The 22563-nt window shown below is 45.0% G+C and overlaps 1 protein-coding gene across 7 annotated transcripts in view; it reads right to left on the bottom strand.

Annotated features, from left to right (window-relative positions):
- LOC106886152 (multiple epidermal growth factor-like domains protein 6) overlaps positions 1–22563 on the bottom strand; it is a 216600-nt gene that overhangs the window by 37934 nt on the left and 156103 nt on the right. For all 7 annotated transcript variants that reach the window (XR_001411584.1, XR_001411585.1, XM_014938859.1 and 4 more), the window contains 12 exons: positions 18994–19116; positions 16224–16361; positions 13227–13349; positions 12523–12645; positions 11393–11551; positions 7853–7984; positions 5525–5653; positions 4225–4353; positions 3249–3383; positions 2098–2232; positions 1556–1681; positions 671–802 (listed from right to left, as the gene is read on the bottom strand). Coding sequence is in view for 5 of the 7 variants with exons in the window: in XM_014938859.1 (XP_014794345.1) it covers positions 671–802; positions 1556–1681; positions 2098–2232; positions 3249–3383; positions 4225–4353; positions 5525–5653; positions 7853–7984; positions 11393–11551; positions 12523–12645; positions 13227–13349; positions 16224–16361; positions 18994–19116 (1584 nt within the window). In the remaining 2 variants the exon portion in view is untranslated. The remainder of the gene's footprint in view (positions 1–670; positions 803–1555; positions 1682–2097; positions 2233–3248; positions 3384–4224; positions 4354–5524; positions 5654–7852; positions 7985–11392; positions 11552–12522; positions 12646–13226; positions 13350–16223; positions 16362–18993; positions 19117–22563) is intronic.

Raw genomic sequence — 22563 nt, 5'->3', positions numbered from 1 at the left:
AAAAAGAGTGCTGAGTGAACCTTCATCAAAAGCCATTTTGTGACTAAGAAGGAGAAATAATACTCCACCACTGAGGTCTTGCATGAAGCAGTGCTGTTCCTGAGAGCCTGTCTACTCCAGCACGACAGCCACACTCCAGCTGCCTTTAATACCCAGAGGCTGCACAATGAGCTGTGCCACAGTAGCACAGACCAGTTGCTTGACCATATTCCCATGGTTTCTGGTGGATCTGATACTATTCGTTCTTCCTCACTCCTATTTAACCCCGAGTTAGCTACATCAAGGAGTGCTGCTGCAAACAGAACCCAGGAGTGATGCCATATGGGCCAACTGGCCAGCACCCCTTGCCAAGCAACCACAATCACAACACAAGCACTGTGGCTATTAAACGTTGTATTTCTAAGTATACATTGCCATAAATTTGGCCTGATGATAACATCAATTTAGGATGCAGTTTAGCTTGTCATCTGCATTTATCTGTAATCTCCCTCCATTAAATAATGTCAAATCCACCCCGGGGAATTCCTGAAGCTGAAGAGCACTTTATCTTGGGTCAGCGTGTCTAACGCAACAAGCATTTCACAAAGCAGCGAGAAGGTAAAAATCAGACTGTAAGCCAAATTTTCAAACTGACTTTCTTTTCAGAGAGAAGCCAGATGTGAGGACTTACAGGCAGAGCAGGATGCCCCGGTGTAGCCCGGGGGACAGTCGCAGGCTCCAGTTTCTCTGTTGCACTGGCCCCCGTTGGCACAGGGCTCACAGGAGGACTGGCAGTCTGGTCCCCACCGACCCGCTGGGCAATCTAGAAGAGAACAGCACATGAGATGCCAGACAGATGCAGGAGGGAAGGGCTACTGCTGTATTTTTGCTGGGCTGAGGGGGGACAATGATGGTCATACAGTCCAGAGGGACTGGACATGAGGTGGAGCCCAGGTCTTCATTCAGGTCTACCTTCTTGGCGAGGTTCCTGCCCCGTGAAGCAGTGAGCCACAATCTGGGTCCATGCAGGGCTGATGCTCCTCAGGTGTGCAACAGCCAGAGCACTGAAAATGGTTGAGGAGCATCTTGTGGCCCATTGGTAGTGCAGAGTTCTTTAGAGACTTTCTTCATCCCTTTACTTAATTACCCACAACAATCCTCCCCCTTTTAATTCCTTCACCAGGTCCTTCACTTGCTGGTTCCACAATAGCTGTCCTTGGCCAAGGCTCCTGGAGCACATTGTGGGCATATGGCAGCATGGTCCCAAGCTCTGCTCTGGGACTTGGACCTGCTGCAGTGCCCTGGTATTACTGCCCAACTTGTATAGACCCAGTCCAACATATAAATCACTATTAATAATTGAAGCAGAGAGACAAGACAGGGTAACTGAGTCACACTCTCTCCTTTACAGACAATCCCATGTGGTGGATGTCGAATGTTCTGCATCAAGACTCATCGATTACCTGTTCTGCACATGAAGCACACTGCATTACAGCAGTTTTGGTAAAAAACAGAGTAATTCCATTTCTTATTGTTTCTGTGAAAGCAAGATGCTCACTACTCCACACCAACACACCTTGCTCACATGTAGCACCAGCCTTCCCAGCTGGGCAAATGCACTGCCCCGTCTTTGGATCACACGGTGCTTCTCCACAGCTGCACCTCTGCCCGCAGTTCACCCCAAAGCTCCCGGGCTGACAAGCTGGTCAAAAGGAACCCAAAGACATGGTTAGTGGAAGGAAGCAGCTTGGGGATATTAGGAGACACCACCACCAGCACCTGAGCTGTGCTGGTACCAAGAGATCTATGTGTCATCAGTGCCTCAGCAAACAGCAGTCTGGAATTAATTGCAACAGAGCTCTAGAAAATCTGTGCTTGAAGCTTTAAAAGGAACTACATTTACCTGGACAAACGTTAATTTTAGTAACTGGCCTCAGCCTTGTGCCTCCACCTTTACAAACAGCAAAATACCAGTCTGGCTTCAGTGGGGAGCTGCCAACTCTCACCAACAACAAATGTACCTTTTTTATTGCAAATTTTGTATCTGAACATAAGTTTCCCGCGTAAGCTTTCCCAGCCAAACCGTACCTCCCAGGGTAAGAGGCAGGGAGTACCTACATAAATGGCATTCTTCTCCATGAAACCCAGGTGGACACGGATGCTGGCAGGCTCCCGTCTCACGGTTACACGACACATCAGGAGGACAGTTGCACCTCAGTTTGCAACCAGCCCCATAAAAGCCAGGCATGCACTCTGGAAAATGCAAGTAGATACAGAATATGTATCAGAAAAAAATGGAAGAGTTAAGAAAAACTGAACAAAAGTCAGAAAATAATTTGGCAGAAATTTGTAGAAAATCTATTTTAATGTACATTTTAGAGGTGCTGATAACAAAGTGTAAATACTTATTAAACACTTGCACGGACACTTCGAAGAGGTTACTGCTTAAATACAACCCAGAAAGAGAGTGGCAGAATACTTAAGGATATATTCAATTACAGCCATTACAGAATTACTCTCCTTATCTGTCCGTACCTTCTGCTGCTCTCTGCCTTGGTGCAAAGCCAGTGCTGGGCGAGGGATGCTCTCCCCCAGAACTGAGCATGTCACCAAGCACGCTCAAGATATTAAATATTGTCACTATTATTCTCCACTAAACCCCCCCAAGAACTCCTGTCACAAACCCGACACGTTCCTGCCTGCCCAGAGAGGAATCTGAAGGGAGAATCTTTATTGTGTTATTCCATTACTGTCTGGAGAGGGCTACTGAGACATGCAAACATGAATGTGGAATACAATTCTCTTTGAACTACCCCCCCAAAAACTACAAAGAATAAATTGAATTCAAAGACTGGCGAATCTGAAGGAAAAGTAGCATTACTGAAACTGTTCACAAGTAATCCTGCTGCCATAAAACACAGGTTTTGTCACTTATTTGCTGTCTGAGTGGAAAAGGGAAAGAAAAAGAGTGAAAACTCCCACAATCTTCATTATTTAGGGTTGTATTAGAATTTGGTCTCTAGGTTTCTGTTGTCATTTGATCAGGCTACAAGTCCTGCATTCTTTAAGCAGTATTCCCCTTGATGTCCCTCTCAGCCCTGTGATATCAGGCTCTTGTGGAGTGTGTTGTACGAAAAGCCACAGACAAAATAATTAGTAGAATATGAATATATTAGCAGTGGCCAAACAAAGTGAACGGAAGGAAGGATGAGAAATAACACTAGGACAAAGGAATGAGCAGACACAGGGAATCTGGCTTTCTATTATACCTTTCTGACACTTTTTGCCGTGGTAACCTGGCTTGCAGGTGCAAGTCCCGTTCCTGGCATTGCATTCCAGCGTGTGCTCCTTCACGCACTGACACTCCTCCGAGCAGCCGGCTCCGAAGGCCCACCTGGGACAGGCTGCAGCCAGATGAAAAGGAATCATTAGCTCTGTAATTATGCAGGAGTTATTTGAAATCGCAGGCTGCCGCAGAATGCAACTGCTGCAAAAAGCAAACGCGTTCATTTTGCTTTCAGCCAATACATCCACATGCCCGTGACAGCGCCTATTAACGTGTGGGTGTGTAAAATATAGTTTACATGATTCCTATATTAAGTAATTCATTTCATTTCAAGCCATATGTGATGAATGCAAGAACCAGAAAGCTTTCAAAGCAAACTTCGTTAAGTTTCTGAATGAAAAAATATTTGGATACGCTCCAAGACAAAAGCTTTCACCAAAAAAAATTTTAAAAAAATAATCACACAACTATTTTTCAATCTCGCACAGATTTTACAAACAAGACCTCTAAGTGCAAATAAACTTGACCATCTGCTTTGCAACATTTTTGTTTTGATTCTTTTTATTCCCATTTAACATTTTGCCCTCATCCTGCCCCAGCCCTGGTCCTCAGCTCCCACTCCAACCCTATCGGCAGCCACTTACTGGCTGCAACCAGACTTTAACTGCACCAAAACCCCTCATGTTAAACCTGCCCATCCCAACCCAGCCCTACCTATAGTCCTCCCCTTTGTGCACCAGTAAATCTCAGTCCTTATGGCAAAGATTAATTGCTAGAGGAAACGATTAATGAAGTTTCTGGGGCTTCCCGCCACGCGTCGCAAGTCATGTCCTCTCACTACTCCCAGATCATCGCAGAACCCGAAGTCGTGTTGATTTTATAAGCAACGTGAAACCTTTTTAACTGTTACGTTGTGCATATGTTAAATAAACAGATCAGAAAAAAATCCAGGGACTTACTGAGGTGGCAGAAGCGCCCGTAGAGCCCGGGGTCACACAGGCAGGCTCCGTACAGTCTGTGGCAATAGCCGTTGTTGGCGCAGTTGCATGGTTTGTTACAGTTCTTCCCAAAAAAACCCTTTGGGCAACCTTTTGGGTGGAAAAACACAACACAAATACCAGATCAGCTCTCTCAGGTGCTACAGAAAAGAGCACACTGACTTGCCACCAACCTGGGGCCCCGTGCAGTCCATCCTTACAAGGCACGTGCTTCTCTCACCCTTTATCCTGTCTATTATTAAAACAAAAGTCACTGCAAGGCAAGTCATAGGGATATAGTACATCTCACACAACAGAGCCTGTTCCTATTTGGGGCCCTAAGATTTACCACACACAATTACATCTAGATGGAATTATAGAATCATTTAGGTTGGAAGAGACCTTTAAGATCTCCAAGACCAACCATTAACCTAAAACTAAACCACTAACCACCACTAAACCATGTCCCACAGCACCATGTCTAGCCATCTTTAAATACCTCCAGGGATGGTGACTCAAGCACTTCCCTGGGCAGCCCATTCCAAAGCTTAATAATCCTTTCAGTGTAAACATTTTCCTAATATTCATCCTAAACCTCCCCTGGTGCAACTTGAGGCCATTTCCTCTTGTCCTATCAACCGTGACTTGGGGGAAGAGACCAACCCTCCCCAGCTACACCCTCCTTTCAGGGAGTTGTAGAGAGTGAGAAGGTCTCCCCTCAGCCTCCTCTTCTCCAGGCTGAACACCCCCAGCTCCCTCAGCCACTCCTCACAAGACTTGTTCTCCAGACCCCTCACCAGCTCTGTTGCCCTTCTCTGGACCTACTCCAACACCTCGATGTCTTTCTTGTAATGAGGGGCTCAAAACTGGACACAGCACTCGAGGTGGGGCCTCACCAGTTACCAGTACAGGGGGACAATCACTGCCCTAGTCCTGCTGGCCACACCGTTCCTGATACAGGCCAGGATGCTGTTGGGCTTCTTGGCCACCTGGGCACACTGCTGACTCATATTCAGTCGGCGGTCAACCAACAGCCCCAGGAGGTCCTTTTCCACCGGGCAGCTCTCCAGCCAACTCTTCCCCCAGCTGGTAGCGCTGCACGGGGTTGTTGTGACCCAAGTGCAGGGTAGAAAGGAGGGAAAGGCAGCGGTGAGGTTTCAGGCACAGGTTGCCCGTGCGCTGCACGGGGTTGTTGTGACCCAAGTGAAGGGTAGAAAGGAGGGAAAGGCTGCGGTGAGGTTTCAGGCACAGGTTGGCCATGGGCAGGCAAGGGGGACCGTACCATCTTCACAGAGCTTGCCGTGCACGCCGGGGGGACAGCGGCACTGCCCGGTGACGGGGTCACAGGAGCCTCCGTTCTGGCACTTGCAAACACTGGCACAGCCTCTGCCGTACGTCCCGGGGGAACAAGCTGTGGAGAAAGCAGGGAAGATGAACGGGCCAAGAAATCCTTGCCCTCTGCTAGAAACGAAATGAAATAAGACTCCGGTCATCAAAACTGAGCAAGAAAAAAGGGTCTTTAGTCAAGCGGGCTCTAAACAATTTCATATTCTTTCTATAGAAGGAAATACACTTCCATCTAATATTTACTAGCTAATTTTAAAAGGACTCTTGAATTAACCAAGCTTACTTATGTGAAGCACTATAGGATTTATCCGAATTCTCCCCTGCCGATGCTCCGCTCCACACAATGCACGGGGCTCAAAACATTGCCTATAAAGTACAAAGCTTAAAAATCAGAGCACAGTTTGGAATATTCGGAGATAAATATTTTAAATATTTATTTTTTTTTCTTCCCAAATACTATTATAAAAATAATGCTGTGTTTTCCTAAGGTAGTCTCTGAAATTCCCCAGATGATCGTGGCAGAAATGGATCCACATCAGCTCGGGATTCCTTCCTAAAGCCCTCACTGCTCCATTGCAAAACAAACTGTGAAATGAAGCCTGGCTCCACTGTTTGCAGCCTGAGTTGGCTGAGTAAATACAGTTGCTGAAGTCATCTGACTTAACTGACATTTTGTCAATGTACATTAAGAAACTTGACATTTCACATCAATTTCCATTTGGTTTCCTTGGTGCATTATTACAGAAATTTAGTTCCAGTTTTCTCAACTGTTTAGCTTACCCTAAACCCATGAACTATGCTATATTATTAAGAAAGCGACAGAAAAGAGTGAAAGTAATCACATGCGGCTAATTCATACAGATTATATATTGTATTTATCATTGCCAATGCCTATTTCATTGGACTGCAGGTTTGGCTCAATAATGCAGTCCCATTAAAGTCCTCTAAATTCCAGAGATGAATTCCACCAGATTACATGCATGGCTATCTACTGTAAATATAGACCAAAAATGTTATTATTATTTATGAAGTGAACGAAAGAATTTGTGTCCTGTCTTGAAATGTTTATAATCTATCCTGAACCACTAGAGAACTACGCATAGAAGTAAGAATATCCTAACTTGATAGCTTGAACTGTTTTAGGTAGCCTAGAAATTATCATTTTAATCCTCTTCATTTCTATTCTCTCAGCTGCCCCCAGTGTTTACAACCCAAACCCACAATCAGTCTCCCAGAATAACTGCAGGCAGACTGTTATTTCAATCATTTGCTGGTTTTTGTCTATTTTTCTGTCCTTGTGATGACGCCCCCTAAACAATCTTGCTGGAGATTAGCCTGAAGATTGCTCTCTACCAATGCTAAGTAATAATTCTTTGTCATCTCTTTGTCTCACCAGTGAGAGCACAGAGTTTCTCAGCATGATGGGCCATCACACCATACACCATGAAATGGAGGGACCCATCTCAAACATGCAGAGGACCTGCTGTGGGAAGTCTCAGACCAGCAACAGACAATTTTTGCTGAAGTGCAGATGAAGAATGGCACATGGTACATCAAAACATCACCACTCTATCTTTCCAGTTGGTTTTGACACAATGTTCTGAACCTGAAAGATCTTCTACCAGGAGGCAGGAATGAGGAGAGCAGAAAGCTATTACGAAGGGCACTGGCTAACTTGCCAAGAGAATTCTGAAAAATACAATTTCCAATGTTAAAACTTAACCATCCCAAGAAAATTATGTTAATAATAAAAAAAAAAGACATCCAGAGCCAAGTTTACCAACACTAGAAAAAAAAGAATAAAAAAGAGGCAATGACTTGGGATGCTCTAAAGGAAAAATAATGGAGTTTAGAATCTACCTCCACCCAGATTGTCACACCAGCTGCCAGGACAGACTTCTGAAAGTCAGCGAGGCAAGTTGTGGAGCGAAGCATGGCAGGCAGGCAAACCTTGGCAGTTTCCAGCAGCAGAGTGAATAGAAACGACCAGCAACACAAATACTTGGGCAGGGGTACCGCAGTGTCCTGCGCTGGAGGGCAGAGACCTCGCTGCTTGCGGGTTCCTATTGTACACTGCAGCAACCCTTACCATTTCTATTTAAGGTGCCACATTACAATAAAATTTTGATCTGCCTACGAGGCAGCTGTGCTCCTCGGAGAGCTTTAGAGATTAAAGGCACAACAGGTTATTCCTATTTCCTAGCTATCTGCAGGGTCACAGCAGTAGGACAAAGTCCCCACCTTTCAAAGGCACCGTACTCACTTTCATTACAGATAATGCCGCTCCACCCGGGCGAGCACACGCAGCCGCTGCCTTCGCTGTTACATCTGCCTCCGTTCAGACAATCCTCACAGCTCAAGCTACAGTCGTTGCCAAAAGTGTTATCGAGGCAAACTGAAATGAAAAAAAAAAAAAAAAAGGAAAAAAAATAATACAGAAGGTTTAGCGAGCATCCAGACAAAAATAATTCCACAAGCTCTTACCTATATTGTTCCAAATGCACGAGCGCAAAAGGGAACGTGCACAACATCGACAGACTGAAAAAAAAAACCCCGAGTATTCGTGCTGTTAGTGTTGCAAATACCACTGATTCATCCCCAAAGACAGTCCTAAATGGAGACTCCCAAATTTTCCTCTTCAAATTTTGAATCTAAATAAAAGGAAAGCTGGGACGTTATCTGGAATTAACTCCCTTAAATGCTTTCATTCCCCATCAAAGAGCTCTTAAACTACCATTTTGCCTTCAGAAAAAGTGAATTTGAACCTAATACTTGATAATATTCTATATAACTGAATATTTCTTGGGAGATAATCTCCTTTTCTCATTGCTAGGCTCTCCATTTTGTTATTCTATTGCAGTAGGTGGATGTGGTGCTATTTAAGCATAGTCCAGTGATATTTTTAACACCATAGTGTTAAGCAAAGCATAATATACATTTATCACTTCCTTTCTTCTTTGTGGATATGAAAAAAAGAAGAGTTAGACTATATGGAAAAACTAAAAAACATGAAAATGCATTCCCTCTCACCTTCCCCACCCTCCTCTTCCCCCTTCCACCCAAACGCAAGTGCAGACACATACCCTCATGTTCTCTCTTTGTGAGATCTATTGAGAAAGGCATAGGAAATAAATCTCACTCTCTGCTAAAATACCTTGGTGACATTAAGATCCTATCCACAGGGCCAGTTTATTGCCTTCGAGGCTTTATGGATGTGGCTGGAGGCTTTTTGGAAGGGGATTTTGAACAACACCTGAGAGCGAGCTGGCAGATTATTTCAGCTAACGGTTAAGTCAGCAGGCTCGTTGCTTTTCACCAGCAATTTTCTATGCGAGGCCAGATTTCCTCTAGGTCTCGGCACCCAACTGCTCCTTTTTCTGTAGTTGAACAAATGCCCAAGCTTTCAGAGACATTCAGAATCCCAGTGCTCCCACTTGGAAGAGGTTACAAATTCATACTTCAGGAGAAGAATACAGATTACCATTAAAAACATCATGCTTCTACATCCAAAAGTCACTCAAGCTATAGAAAATATTTAATTACTTGCACCAGCCTATTGTTAAAGTGTGGGGGTTTTTTATAATATAGAAAGCAGCACAAAAATATGTCTGTAAGTATTAATTAACTTCTCCAGGAACGTACTTCTCATGAAGTTCAACAAGGCCACGTGCAAGGTCCTGCATGTGGGTCAGGGAAATCCCAAGCACAAACACAGATTGCGAGGAGAATGGATTGAGAGCAACTCTGAGGAGAAGGACTTGGGAGTGTTGGTTGATGAGAAACTCAACGTGAACCAGCAATGTGTGCTGGTAGCCCACAAAGACAACCACATCCTGGGCTGCATCCCCAGCAGCATGGCCACCAGGGTGAGGGAATGGATTCTGCCCCTCTGCTCTACTCCGGGGAGACACCCCCTGGAGTGTTGTCTTCAGCTCTGGGGCCCTCAGCACAAGAACATGTACCTATTGGAGAGGGTCCAGAGGAGGGACACAAAGATGATCAGACAGCTGGAGCACCTCTCCTGTGAGGACAGGCTGAGAGAGTTGGGGTTGTTCAGCCTGGAGAAGAGAAGGCTCCAAGGAGGCCTTAGAGCCCCTTCCAGTCCCTAAAGGGGCTACAGGAGAGATGGAGTGGGACTCGATCAGGGAGTGGAGCAAGAGGACAAGAGGTAACAGTTTTAAACTGAGAGGGGAGATTTAGATGAGATATTAGGAAGAAATTCTTTCCTGTGAGGGTGGTGAGACACTGGCTTAGGTTGCCCAGAGAAGCTGTGGCTGCCCCATTCCAGGAGGTGTTCAAGGCCAGGCTGGATGGGGCTTGGAGCAACCTGGCTTGGTGGGAGGTGTCCCTGCCTGTGGCAGGGGCTTGGAACTCGGTGATCTTTAAGGTCCCCTCCAACCCAAACCATTCTATGAGTAAATTCATACTTGGAAGGTAAAAGAACTTACTAAACCATTAAAAGTTTCATTTCTCCATCACCTTTTCTTATAAACCATCACGTGCTGCAAAGCCTCAGCTTTAGAAAAAACGCAGATGCTCAGCTATGACTGAAAACACCCAAATTTAAGTGGCTAAATATAAATAAAACATGCAAAAACTGGCCAATAAATATTTGATTGTGGTTTCTAGGCCTGATAATTTTGCCCGTGGTTATCTCATTTATCACTTTCCCAATTGGTTACCAGTGTCATTGAGTCCGGCTGGATGCTATGTGATTTGGGAGGTCTTAACAGTTTTGTTCATAAAAGTAAGTTAATTTTTTATTAAAACCAAGACCAGTTCTATGATTTATGCCTGTAGGGCACAGTCCTCCGATGAGTAATTAGAGCTCGTACAAAAATCACAGGACATACATAACAAAAATAAGAAATTTCAGACCCACCAGCACATACTGCAGACATCAGAGAGAAAGCACAGGGTTTCAAACTCATAATACTTTCAAGTGGTGAAGCCATGCAAATTCCAGGTGGGGTGAAAAGCTGCTTGCTAGAAGGCACAGGGACATGCTGCTTCGCACCCCACTCCTGTGACTCTGTGTACTCATGTGGTCTCTATGCCACCAGTTGTGCCAAGCCCTCACCAGCCTGATGGATGGGGATGTGCTTTTCCCAGAAAACATGCCCAAAGCATCAAAAGGGACCTGAATCTCCAGAGGCTTTTTCCCCCATGCACAAACAAGGAGGCAAATATCTTAAGCAAGAAAATCTCAAATTATTATGAGGGCTTGTAAACACACACTTCCCAAACTCCCTCTCCTACCTCTAGGAGAAAGGGAACATTTCCCGAGGGTTTGTTCTCAGTAGAGCAGCTTTGGTGGATTTTGTGCATTGCAGTAACCCACACGGTCCTCAGGCCCATGGGATGAACAGGATCTCTCTGTCTGTTGCCTCCAGGGCTTTGTGCAGACACCCTGTTTTCCCAAAGAAGCCTCCCATTCCTTGCCTGCTGGGCTGCCCCCTTTTCCCATCCCTCCCTGATGCACCCAGGTGGCAACAGCTACGACCAGGGAGCCTTCCTGTTCCCCAAACACGTCCCATTTGGGATGGGATGTGTGGCAATGCCTCCTCCCTGCTGACACGGAGGACAGGCAGAAAGCAGGATTAACACTCACCACTCCTCCATGGGGGGGTTGGCCTAGATGATCTCCAGAGGTCCCTTCCAACCCCGTATGATTCTGTGATTCCTCTGCTCTTCCTGAAGGCTTAAGCCTGGCCAGCCCAGCATCACTCTCACCCCAAATCCTCTTTCCAAGGTTATTCCCCCCATTTGCTGCCATGGCTAAAAGCCTTGCTCATTCACTCACCGACCCTGTGCACCAGGGTGAGTTCTCCTCGTGGGTCTTCATCCTCGTAGAGGGCACCGAGGGCGTAGTGAAGGAGCTGGGGGGGACCTCTGAACTGCAGCCCGGGAGCCCCGGCGAACCCCGTCGCCTCCTCCACATCTGTCTCCTCCCCACCTAGGGCTGACACACACACACACACACAGGAGACATCAAGACCTGGCCTCGAGTCTTTCTCTGCGACACTTTCCTCTCATTTACATCTTGTTTTTATTAGTAGATTTTCCAGCTACCTCCCTGGGCAGTCTGCACGGCGGTCACAGCCAATTCATTTTCTCATCTGTATTTATAAACAGAGTCTGTGCTTTCCAAAAAAGAGAAAAAGAAGGGGGGTGTATGTGAAATCTTTCCCCTTCCTTCCTTGTGGAAATAAACTCTGCTCCTAAAGAGCCCAAAAAAAATTAAACGAGGAGTTTAATTTTCCTCATTTGAAGTTTGAGACTATTTTTAGTTAATGAAGGTCATTACTCTAGCTCATTTTGGAGATGACAAATATAGAGTGAGGCTGGCTGTCCAATTTATTTTCAGAGAAACTAAAAATTTGAGCCTCAAAGAGCTGGGAAATCAGTTGGTTTTCTTTTTGGAGTTGGTTAAAATACCAAACTCTGCCTAAGGTTTTTTCTTTTTGGAGTTGGTTAAAATACCAAAAATACCAAATACCAAAAATAGCAGGTGTTAAACTTGGTTATAAAATTAATTTGCCAGGCTAAACTGGTTACACTGGCAGAAATCCAGAATCACACCGCTGACTTTAGTGCCAAATTTGCTTTGGTTCAAACCAGAATCTGGCTGCCTTTTTTCCACAGGATGTTAAACTTCATCAAATAGGGCAAGAAAACTGTCAAAATAGTACTTATTTCCGAAACATGAGGTTTAGGTTTTCAAACGTGTCCAGGGGATTTAAGTGTTCATCTCCCATTAATCTTCGGCAAAACCCATTACTTGAGGATGAACTTGGGATCCACGTGTTGCATGCAGGCTCCACCTGGGCCACGTTTAGAGACAGCTCAAGTCGGGCTCCTAAAATCCCAGGATCTGTGAATCTCTGTCGAAATCACATTTTAAATGGCCTTCAACACGTAAAAGCAACTTACCGATGCAGGACCATCTGTTAACACCAAGCCTGTAACCCTCCTTACACGCACATTCGTATGACCCCAGAGAATTAACACAGAAATGGTCACAGTTGCCATTATCAAGACGACATTCATCCACATCTAAAAAAAACCAGATATAAATGCTGATTAGGTGCAAGTACCTCTGCTTGGAGGGAGCCCTTTGTGTCTGGCTGCAGCTGAAAAATTATTCTGCACATAAGAAAACCCAATTTTCTTAGTATTTTTTGGCTCTCCGTGTCTCTAGTAGTGGAGATATTAAAACATTTCAAGGCAACATGGAACGGATTATTTCACCTATGTTTTTGTCTCAAGTGAAAACAGCTACTTTAAGCTGTTAAGCTCCGTTGATCCCTTGGTTATTTTGAGGGCTCTCCTTTTGTAGAAGCAGTCTTTAACACATCAATATACAGTGTCCATGGAGAGAGGAGGAGAAGTTCCTCTCTGCTGGCTCGTCTCTCACGGCCCCACTTCTCCAGGCTGGATGCTGGGTTATTATTATTATTCCAGTCTCACAAAGTGGAAATGACACATTTGTAAAACCTTATCAGCAAAGCTGATGTACGGTCACCGATTCCCTTATTAAGGAAATGCCCACAAAGCCCCGGGATGAGCTTTGACAGCGTGTCTTCTTCCTGCTGTTGGGCTTAGTCAGACCAAAGCACTGGTACCAAAGGACTCACCGTCGCAGGCGCAGCCGTCGGCGTTGGGCTGGAACCCCGCTTTGCAGGCACACTCGTAGCCTCCCACGTAGTTGATGCAGAATTGGGAGCAGCAGGACTCTCCGGTCTCACACTCGTCCACCTCTGCAAGGAAGAGGCAGCTCCTTCAGCCCTTGGACACCCTCTGAGCTGCTGCCACCGTTTTCCTCGGTAGCTTTTCAGCACATGCCTCTCTACGCCCTCACCCACATAAAACACTGTCTGAATCCTGAGAGCAGCTGTCTTCCACCTTCTCCCACAGCACCCAGTACCCTCCATGTCCAGGGAAAAGCATCCTTTCACAGAATCACAGAATCTTAGTGGTTGGAAGGGACCTCCAAGATCATCGAGTCCAACCACAAAAAAAACCCAAACAAACAAAAAACAAACCAACAAAAAACCCCCCACAACCACCCCAAGAGCAACAAACCCAAAACCCCCACCCACCAACTAAACCCCACATCCACAGCCCCACACACTACACCCCTCCACAAACCAATAATCTTGGGCACTAGAGCATGCCCTGAAGAGCCACATCTACCCGTTTCTTAAATACCTCCAGGGATGGTGACTCCACCACCTCCCTGGGCAGGCTGTTCCAGTGCCTGACCACTCTTTCAGTAAAGTAATTTCTGCAAGTCATAACTACCACCAGGTGGTTTACAAAAAACAGTGACAATTAAGGACATGGACCAGCTGGAACAGGTGCAGCGGAGGGCCACGAAGATGATCAGAGGGATGGAGCACCTCTCCTATGAAGACAGGCTGAGGGAGCTGGGATTGTTCAGCCTGGAGAAGAGAAGGCTTCGGGGAGACCTTATAGCAGCCTTTCAATATCTGAAGGGTATCTCGATAGAAGAGCTGGGGAGGGACTCTTTGCCAGGAGATGTAATGATAGGACAAGGGGAAACGGTTTTAAATTGGAAGAAAAAAGATTCAGATTAGATCTCAGGAAGAAATTTTTTATTATGAGGGTGGTGAGACACTGGAACAGGTTGCCCAGGGAAGCTGTGGCTGCCCCATCCCTGGAGGTGTTCAAGGCCAGGCTGGATGTGGCCTTGAGCAACCTGGTCTGGTGGGAGGTGTCCCTGCCCAGGGCAGGGGGGTTGGAACTCGATGATCTTTGAGGTCCCTTCCAACCCGAACCATTCTATGATTCTATGAACTAGCTCCCACCAGCCCACAAATACTATCTATTTAACAGTATTTAACCATTTGCACTTCTGTATGTTCCACCTTTTTCAATGCAAACTACTAGTGAGACAAAGCTCTGATCCAACCCCGCATCTGCCGGGTGCAGTCGTGGTTTTTGATACCTAATTGCCCATGGCCTTATTCTGCCCTGTGTCCATCCGGAAATTGGTATCGTAGACACTGCTGTTCTGGTGATTAGATACAAGGATTGAGCTGTTATCTTTTCGCTGCAGGCTCTCAGCTGATCTCAGCCCCGCTGAGCGGGTCGGTGGCCATTCAAGGGCCACCTTGTCAATGCTGAGTCTGCAAAGCGCTTCTGAACGTCACCCCAGACGAGCAGCCGCAGATGGGAAAGGTCAGTGTCTCAATTAACCTTGGAAGGAGCACCAACATTATTAGGAAACACCGGCAGGAGAAAGAGGAGAAAGCAAATGTAATTAATCAATCAGGGTGAGGAGGTCAGCGTGAAAATGATTAATGCAGGTTATTTGAGTGCGGAGTATTTTCCAGAAATGTCACAAACCCAGCTCCTCTGCAGCACCTCAGACGATGCCTTGCTCTGGGGTCTGGCAACAGCCCCTTGTCTGTGTAGGAATGCAAAACGTGCAGCCAACAAAAAGATTTTTTGCTGTTAAGAGCAGCTTTTCACGTCCTCAGCCTTGCCAAACCCTTCCCCTGTGCTCTCACTTCCCTCGCTGTGGCCAGAGGAACTGCGTCCCTCTGAAATCTCCACCAGGAGGTCACTGAGCAGGGCTGTGGGCAGGAGGCTGCTCTGCCTCCTCTCATCCGCACACAAACCAAACTGTGCAACCCATCCCACCCCTGCGGGGCTCAGGGTCCCAATCTCCCTCCCTGACCTTCTTTTCTTTTGCTTTTTAAGCCCCAGCACCAACTGTCCTTGCAGACCTCAGTGCTTCCCTCCTCCCCCTCTCCTTCCTCTCTCCTCCGCTTGGCTTCTTTTGTTGAGAGACTCTTCTCGTCTGTAATGACTCTCACATTCACCAGAGCTCCCCCTCTCCACCTCTCCCCATGTTTTTCTACACTGCTCTGTGATGCCTGCTCTATTTCCTTCCCCCCCCCGCCTCTTCTTGGCTATTCTTTAAAATTTTAATGGCACGGTGACAGTGAGTCTAAACCAGAATGAGATACAGTTTGCACAGCAAAAGTCGTAAACAAAAAAAAAAAAAACCCACATTGTAAAATCGTTTAAAACGCGAAGGAGTTTTTTAAGCTCCTCTCTCGAAATAAAAACAAATCTAACTCTATCACTTTCACTTCCTAAGTGAGACTTCTCACAGCCACCAGAAGTGCAATCTCATCACCGAGCAAATCTGATGGAAATAGAGCAACTTCCATAACACCAAGCGGAGTTTGCGCACGAAGCACTGCAGGAGAGCAGAGCTACTGCTCCCAGCCACAGCCGACCCTCATCCCAGCCACCGCCTGAAGAAGGGAAGGAAAAAAGCTCGGCCAAGTGATGCTTGGTCTGGACACAATGAGACACGGCCACAGCAACTGGTGACGCACCAAAGTGTCATCTTCCACTTGGGAGGCAGAACCCCTTCCCCTCGTTAATTAATAATCCCAGCCAGCACGCAGAGCAAGGCAAGCCGGAGCAGCCCTGGAGGAAGCGCCGGAGGACGGTATTAATTAAAACCTGTAGGAGAAGGGCAAGGGATGGGAAGGTATCTCCATGAGTGACAGCTCTCCTGCCAGCTCCCCTGGCAGGGACCTGCCACATCTCCTCCTTCCTCCCGCCGAGACGCAGCGTTGGCCAGGAATTACCTGCACACGTTTTGCCATCAACACCCAGGCGATAGCCGTCGTCGCAGGAGCAGCGCGGCCCCGCAGTCGTGTGCTCGCAGTGATGAGAGCAGCCACCATTGCTGTCCTGGCAGCTATCGACAATTTCCATTTCGATGCCTTGCAGAGAAAGAAATCAAAAGGATGTTAAAAAAGCAAGCGCAGTGGGGGGAGAGTCACTGGAGAATAAGCCTTCCGTAGAAAAAGCATCCGTAAGCCGACTGCTGCAGCAGGAAATAGAAACTCAGATCCCACACGCACCCAAGAAGGGCATGTTTTGGAGTCACTGAGCTCCAGGTATTTGTCTCCTTTATGTCGTAACAGTGGATGCTCTCAGCTTTGGTAGTGTAAAACCAGCTCACCATTTCAGCAGTCTGCCGGCTACGAGAGCGCTCACGGGTTTCCTCAGATTTATGCTTTGTTGGAACCTAACAGTGAGGTCTGCCCTTGCCCCTGAGGAGGAAAGGAACCATCTGAGGAACCCAGGTGACTCATCTCAACCCAGAAACACTTACGGTTTCCAAAAATCAGCTTTCAGTTTTGTATGCAAAAAACTTGGGTTCTGAAACATCCACCAAACACAAATGCTTTAAAATTTTCATGGCAGAGTCCTGTTGGTCTATCACCCAACCACAAAGAAACTCCATCCGCAGGTTTTGACCCTTTGATGTCTCTTCAAGGGGCCACACAGCAGCTCCTCTGCTAAGACTTTTTTCCCCCCTACAATTAAGACAGGGTGGTGGTAAGATGCCATCACCAGCCCCATTCACCCTGACTGACCATCCCACCTTCCTGCACTTGGCTATGATGGACAGTTCTCACAACATTTTGGTCAGGTCCAGTGGAAACCTTCATAAAAGAAAGGGAACATCTGCCCATCTCATTCCACCAATGTACTTCATTAAACAATTTCTTTAGGATGAAAACAAAATATAAGTTCAGTTACAAATTTTCTCTTGAAGAATTAGCCAGATTGTCTTGTTACAGATTTAGAGAAGAGTTAATTTCCTGTACTATATAGGAGAACTGAGAAACACCCTCCCTAAAGGAGCCATCATTCTTCCCTTCCAGAAACACCCCCAGCTCAGAGTGGTGGCCATCAGATGTGGTACAGAAGGATGGCACTTCCCTGCTGCCGTGGCTCACGGACACATTGGTGTCGGTGGCTCTGATCTCTTTTTGTGCCCCCAAGGAGCAACCTGCCTGACGACAAGAAATACAAGTCTAGCTGGAAGAGGCTATAAATTAGGAGAACACATATAGAGGACTACGTTCATGCATGGTATAATTATTTGCACCAGGGAGATGAAATCTAGTCTCCTGCCCAGTGCGTTAAGCTGGGATTTAGGAAGCTCAGCGATCCAATGCAGAATCTGACTTTATACACTATCTTCATCATTTATTTTGTCTCAGTTCTTCATCAGTAAAACTGGAATAAAAGCTCTTCCCCATGCCACTGGGGAAATGAAAGAATAAACAAAGATTGTAAATTGCTCAAACACTGGGATAATCCTGATCATAAATATATGCAGAATGTTTTTATTTTTATTGTTTGCTCTGTAATATTGTACATAAGGCACAGAGAATCACCACCCCCTGAGATCTGCTGAACATCGAGAAAAAATATTATCAGAAAATCACACTGAAATCTAAATGGTCTAAACCACTTTTTTATTCCCATAACAGATCATTTCATATCTATATATTAATTGCATTTCCTCCACCATTGTACTACTCACAGCTCTCCATCACCTCTGAAATAATTCTCCAGGATGTCTCTCACATAATTGGTTTTTGGTTTTAATGTATGTTAATGCTTTGAAACTGAATTTCACCCTCAATAAGTATTTCTTACACACACATTCTTAAAGAAAGCACTCATTCTCTGGCATGCAGCATATTTTCCTAAGGAAATTCTGCTGGAAGTTCTTGCACAGCATTAATAGATTGAACGATCTTTGCCCTCCTCTTTGCTCAAACAGGTCATGCTTTTGTCTGCATTCCAGTGAGCTTATGTTAGGTCCATAATACCACCAACCCTTCCACATCACCTCCTTTATTAACCTAAATGTGCCCTCAAGGGCAGCCCAGGGATCACCTATCAACTAACAGTGCTGGGAGTCACTCCCCTTCTCAAGAAAAGAAGGGTTGATTAAGAAACCCCGCTGGCAAGAGGGAGGTATGTGAGGGAAAACAACAGGTTCAGCATCGTTTTAGTTGGAGAAATTTTAGTTGTTCAACTATTTTTTTTTTTTATCCCCAATCTTGCTTTTTCCTTTTTTTTTTTTTTTTTTTTTTTTTTTAAGGCATCTACTTAACAGTGTCAATAATCTCAGGAGGAAGATAAGTAAACACAGACAGATAAAGACAAGAGCAGAACATCGTGTTGGTTTTCTTTTGCATCAGATCCAGTACATTAAAAAAAAATGGGACGAGGAGGGCAAGAATAACTACATTTCATAGGATAGCAATATTTTGGTAGCTCTGCAATAGAATTCACCAGCCTCTGAAGATAAACCAAGTGGGCTATTTGGTCTTTGAAATGCAGTAATTAAGGTCTGTGAACACAGGCTTAGGAATGTATCAACCTGCAAAACCAGCAGTAGCAGAAGATGAAGAAAATAGTATTAAGCTTGAGCTTTTGCATACATTTATTTTGCTGGGAGTGCTAATCCAACTGAATTAAAAAGGAAGCCTAGCCATTTGCAGATAAGGCAGCCTGAAAGGCGTTGGGTGCAGAAGCGTCACTTACGGTAGCACTGCTTCCCGTCAGCCCCCAGCTCGAAGCCGGGGTTGCAGTCACAGGTGAAGGATCCTGGAGTGTTCACACAACGATGAGCACACCTGGCTCTCCCTTCTGCACACTCATCAACGTCTGCGAAGCAGAGAGAAAGGCAAAGACATTCATTCGGATATTCAAATAAAAAATAACGCCGCTCTACGCGCACACGGGTGCGTTTCCAAAGATCGACTGAAAAGAGCATCCTGATGTTAGTCTACAAACGACAGCATTTGATGAATGTAGGAGCACTGAACTCACAGCAATATTCTCCAAAATAATCTTTTTTTTTTTTCCTAAACACTGCTGACCTTGAACCTTTCAACAGGAATATTTACAGCATCAGACATTATATTTACAGAATCAGCCAAAGCAGCTTGTTTATTATTCCTACACCAAAAGCAATGGCAAAAGAAGCCACATGAAGGACTCAGGAAAAAACCTGTCTCCCAGCACTTTAAAATTATCACTAGGTCCTCACAGCTGTGATATTTAAATGAATGGAGCGAGAAATATCTGATGATTTCCCAAATGTCAAATGGTTTGGATTTGCTGGGTCTCAGCAGGTACGATGGAGACAGATCTTCTCTGTCACATCCCTGAATCCTGCAGCTGCTTCTACAGAAGCCCAGCAGGGAGACACCTGCTCTGAATCAGAGGAGTATCACCTCCGTGGGGAAGCTGTTCTTCACCCAGTCCTCTGTCAAGCACTCTGTTCCTCAGCTTTCCACTCTTTAGTCTGGATTTTGGAATTAAATGCCACCGAAGGCATCCGTCTGCCTAAAAACTTAGTGGAAAAGGAAGGAAGTGCTTTTAAGGAATAATAATTGGGAAAAAAACCCCAACAACAGCTTACACTAAATACCTCTCTGCAAGAAACAGAAGCCACCTTGCACAGACTGGCATTATCTCACACCCACCTCCCGCTCCTTCTCTTGTTCTGACATTTCGCTGGCGAAATACAGATTATTCATCCCAACGATCCTGGGTCGGTCCCACATGGGGGAGACCCATCCAGTGGGCAGCTCCTCACCTTTTACCCCAGCAAACCACTTTCTAACAGGTTTTTTTTTTCCTCCACGTGTGCTGGTTACAGTGCGGTACCCGTGGCCCCTTGTACTTGAACACAAGTAGCTTTATGAATGCAATCAGCCAACTTGCAAAAAGAGGCCCCAGGCACCGCAAACACCACACACCAGCTCATGAAAATTTCAGGATAAATGACAGCATCTCCGAAGCAGCCATGTGAGGAGCTGCTGTTTAAAATAAAATGGGTTATTTCTCCTTCTTCTGTAATTAATTGCCATTTTGCAAGGAGAGTACATTGGCAAATGCTGGAAATGTTCTTTTCTCCTGCTTCTGCTTTTTCAAATAGAAAAACAAAAAGTCGGAAAACCGAACGGCAGCCACCATCATGCACGCTTCTCTGTATCTTTTAAATATAATTAATCGCTAAAGTCTGACACTTTAGATGTCCTCTGTCTCCTTCTAGCTTCATTTCCAAAGAGTCAAGTACCAGCTTGAATTTTGCAAAATATGTTGAGTAATTTCTAGGAGAAAAACCAATAATTGTAAACCCATGGTAAGACATGACGCTTAATGCTCCAAAAGACTGCTGCCACGAGGTTGGGAAGACAATTTGTTCCAATATGTAACATTGCAAGTTGCTAGGGCTTTAGATTATACATAAATTAACAGAATTGTCAGATGTATCTGAGATAAAACAAATAACATGCTGACCCTAGAATTAAACCCACTGCTGTTTCCATCTATTAATCATCAGTGTAGCATCTACGCTACTTGAAAAGACTTTGCTTTTTCCAGTAACCTTACTCATGAGTAACCCCAGTGCGAGGGGAATCACTGAGGTGTGTGATTCTACTTGCAGAAGGGCTTAAAGCAACTGAGTAAAACACTCAGGGTAGGAGTAAGTATTTTGCAAAGCACCCTGTACTCTATAAATAAGCCAACAATTTAAGTATGGGCAAAACTGTGGCCAACTTTTTCAAAAGGAGGAATTTAGTACCTGAGTAAGTACCCTGATCCTGACACGGCTGGTAAAAATCTGTGCGCCGTGAAGTCCACGGATGCTTTGCACTTTGTAAAACTGATAAAGTATCCAGCTTCCAAGCATCATATTGAACAAGAAAATCAGGTACTTTGGCCTCTACTTCCCCCACATTTCGGGTCAGAAATGCTTTAGATCCTTTTGAAAATCCCACACTAAATACAGGACTTTGGAATTAAACTTTTTAAGCTCTTTTTGGAAATCTTAGACTTCGTGATTTCTCCCTTCACAGTAGTTTCTCTATTAATATGGAAACAGTTCTCCGGCTAAAAAGCCTTTTGAATTCTAAATAGGTTTTCGGTGACCTGGTTCAGAGTGTTACTTGAACCAATTTTCCAGGAGCTGTATCTGGGGCATTATTTTAAAGGGACCCTACAAGAATAACACTACAGCATCTACAAATCCAGTAGCTAGAAAGCATGATTTAAGAGATCACAGAGTAATTTTCATTACTAAAATGGTCCTTCAAGACTACGGGCTGACATAAATATCACAGAGAGAACTGCTGTTTCAAAATGCATACATATATTTGTATAACATATTCCTTTCCTTTCAAAGCTCAGTAAGCCAGAGCACTGATTAGAACCTTTCTTCTCAATAAATGGTCCATAGTTTCTTACCTAAACAGGACTTTCTGTCTGCAGAAAGCTAATGCCCTGGATGACACTGGCATTTCACAATTCCTCTCTCATTTTGACAGATTTGCAAGCATCCTCCATTCCCACTTGTGCAGGGGTCTATCACTGAAACCAATTAGAGCACACCGCCAACCTAAAGGTCACATTTTTGTCTGAAAACGGTCTTACCTGCCACCGTTACAACTAACGATGAAGATTACTGTAGCTGTAAGAGATTAGACTGGAAAAAAAAAAACCAAAAACAAACTTGACAGAATTTGGTGTATAGCAAAGCCCTTGTTTTTCTGTCTGCTATTTTCTCTCTCGCAGGACAGCATTTTTCATAGAGCGCCAGCAACGCTTTAAAACAGCGGGAAACCGGGCTCGTATTACACCTTGGAAGTAGGACAAGAAAAGTACATTTTATTCTTCTTTTGCCGTAACTGAGCAGATTTCAAGTGTTGCTCTAAACAATAGCAATTAGCACTCCCACATGTGTGAACCCATAAACACATGCAATGGCGGAGTTCACCACAGAACAATGTGTATTTTAAAGTCTCCAGAGGAAATCAATGCTGAAGAGCCCCCAAAGACCCCCTTCGGTTTAAAAACATATGCCATTCATGTTGTACATCAAGATTTTTCCCTTTTTTTGAACAATAACATACCATTTCAAGGATAAGGCGCTCTAAGCGGCAAGTACTCGGAAACGCTATTTATAAAATGTCTGAAGCCTTTACCTCAAAGATTTCACTGGTTTTACAAGTTTATTTCAGGAACACATACCTGCTGGAAGTGTACTGATGTATTTTCCTAAATAAAGACTTCGCACACACCAAAATGGATGTACCAGGTCTG

This window comes from Calidris pugnax, unplaced genomic scaffold (genome assembly GCF_001431845.1).
Source record: "Calidris pugnax isolate Ruff unplaced genomic scaffold, ASM143184v1 scaffold52, whole genome shotgun sequence".
NCBI classification, from domain to species: domain Eukaryota; kingdom Metazoa; phylum Chordata; class Aves; order Charadriiformes; family Scolopacidae; genus Calidris; species Calidris pugnax.
This window is presented reverse-complemented; position numbering and strand designations above follow the sequence as displayed.